Source organism: Pinus tabuliformis, chromosome 7, assembly GCF_031772625.1.
Source record: "Pinus tabuliformis cultivar Carrire ecotype Pingquan chromosome 7, CPIR1, whole genome shotgun sequence".
Classification (NCBI taxonomy): domain Eukaryota; kingdom Viridiplantae; phylum Streptophyta; class Pinopsida; order Pinales; family Pinaceae; genus Pinus; species Pinus tabuliformis.
Genome location: NC_142293.1, coordinates 892394121 through 892396024, shown reverse-complemented (window position 1 = coordinate 892396024; position 1904 = coordinate 892394121). Strand labels below are relative to the sequence as shown.

The 1904-nt window shown below is 47.1% G+C and overlaps 1 protein-coding gene across 1 annotated transcript; it reads left to right on the top strand.

Moving 5' to 3' along the window:
* The first annotated feature begins 385 nt into the window (after nucleotides 1–385).
* On the top strand, nucleotides 386–1396 carry LOC149250470 (uncharacterized). Its single transcript, XM_089453660.1, has one exon. The coding sequence runs from the start codon at nucleotides 386–388 to the stop codon at nucleotides 1394–1396; it is 1011 nt and encodes a 336-aa protein (XP_089309786.1).
* The last annotated feature ends 508 nt before the right edge of the window (nucleotides 1397–1904 follow it).

Here is a 1904-nt window from a genome sequence, read left to right as displayed (position 1 = left end):
CCTCTAACTCTTTAGATCTCTCATCTGTATATGTGAATTCATTTGCATGTACCATGGCACAGTGCTCTATCCCTCCGCCCCCTCTGATCCCATCTACTGCTCCGCCCTCATTGTCCCTCTCATCTTCGCCCTCCTCGCTTTCATCTTCCAGATCGACTCCCTCCCATCCATACCCCCTTCGCCCTCGGTCTTCACATTTGGAGGTCTCTGATACACAATTCGGGTTGGGTTTAGTCCCTCTTGGTCCTGGTTTCCTATCTACCCGGGGTCGTAAATCAAATCTCAATAAAGCCATCAGGCATGCAGGTGCGAAAGTGGCTGTTGGGCGCCAATCCACCATCGATGGGGTCCTTAGAGCTTCAAAACCCCCAAAGATTGGTCGCCCATGAAGTTCCTCTCCTTTAACTGTCGGGGCCTGGCTAGTTCCCCAAAGAAACTAGCCCTCAAACGACTTTTTGAGGTCGAATCACCTGATATCATTCTTCTACAAGAAACCCTCGGCCCTGCAGAGTCCACTACTCACTCCCTCACCTCTCTGTCCGCAAGATGGAATTTCCTAGCTACTGATGCTATTGGCAGATCGGGGGGGTTGGCGATTGGGTATAATCCCAAATCTATTAGATTGGACTCCTCTTGGGGAGGCCATGGATTTATGGGAGTGGACATATTCTCAATAGACCTTGGCCTCACCCTTTGCATCGTCAATATATATGTACCCTGTCAACAGCGGGAAAATTTTTGGAGACATCTACTCAACTGTAACCTATTGACACTTGACCGCATCATTTTGGGAGGAGACTTGAATTTTTCTCTGGGGTTCAGGGAGTCATGGGGTTCAATGGCCCAAGTAGATTCCATCACTGATTTCATGAGGAGCTTATTGGAGCAGCACGATTTCATTGACATCCCTATGCAGAAGCCCCTCCCCACGTGGAGAAATAGAAGGGTAGGGACCGCTGCTCTGGCTCGCAGGCTAGATCGTTTCCTACTGAAAGGCCCTCTGATACAACAGTTACATTTCTATAAACAATGGGTGGGTAATGGGGGTATATCTGACCACTCCCCCATTATAATGGATATCCTAGGCCCTCATCAGAAGCCAAAAGGTCCATTTAAGTTTAATCACACGTGGCTTCAGGACCAGAGCTTCTCAAAATTGGTCACATATTTCTGGAGGGGACATCCCATTGACAGAGAATCTTCGATGGCTAAGGGATTCATTAAAAATCTTACTGAACTTAAACATATTGTGATCAACTGGGCTAAAGATAAGAAGACAAGAGAAGACGTGCAACTCACTACAATGGAAGAAGAATTGAAAGCTCTTCTGGATGAGCGAAATCTGGGTTTCATTTCGCAAGAAGACAAGGCTCGTCTGGTGGAACTGGAAAACTAGAAGAATAATATACTCAAGAGTAGGGAGGAATCTCTCAGACTGCGCAGTAGGGCAACTTGGCTTAAAGCCGGAGATGAAAACACAAGATTCTTCCACAATTTCGCCAAAGGAAGGAAAGTGGCGAACACCATTTGGAACCTCCCCCTTCCTGAAGGTGGACTGGCGGATTCCTTTAACAAACTTTCTCAACTCGGTACTGCACACTTCAGAGGATTATACAAGAGCCCTGCAGGCACAAATCTGGCTGAAATCATCAATGTGGCCTCTCACTTCCCTAGATTTGTAGATGAAGAGGATTCTGAAGGACTATCAGCACCCGTCACTATGGAAGAACTGGAAAGTACACTCAAATGGTTTCAAAGGGAAAAGAGCCCTGGGCCAGATGGCTGGACAATAGAGTTCTACATCGCCTTTTTTGACCTCATGGGAGGAGATATCCTTAAGGTGGTAGAGGAAAGCAGAACTTCGGGCAGTCTCTATAATGCCATTAACTCCACCTTCATCGCCC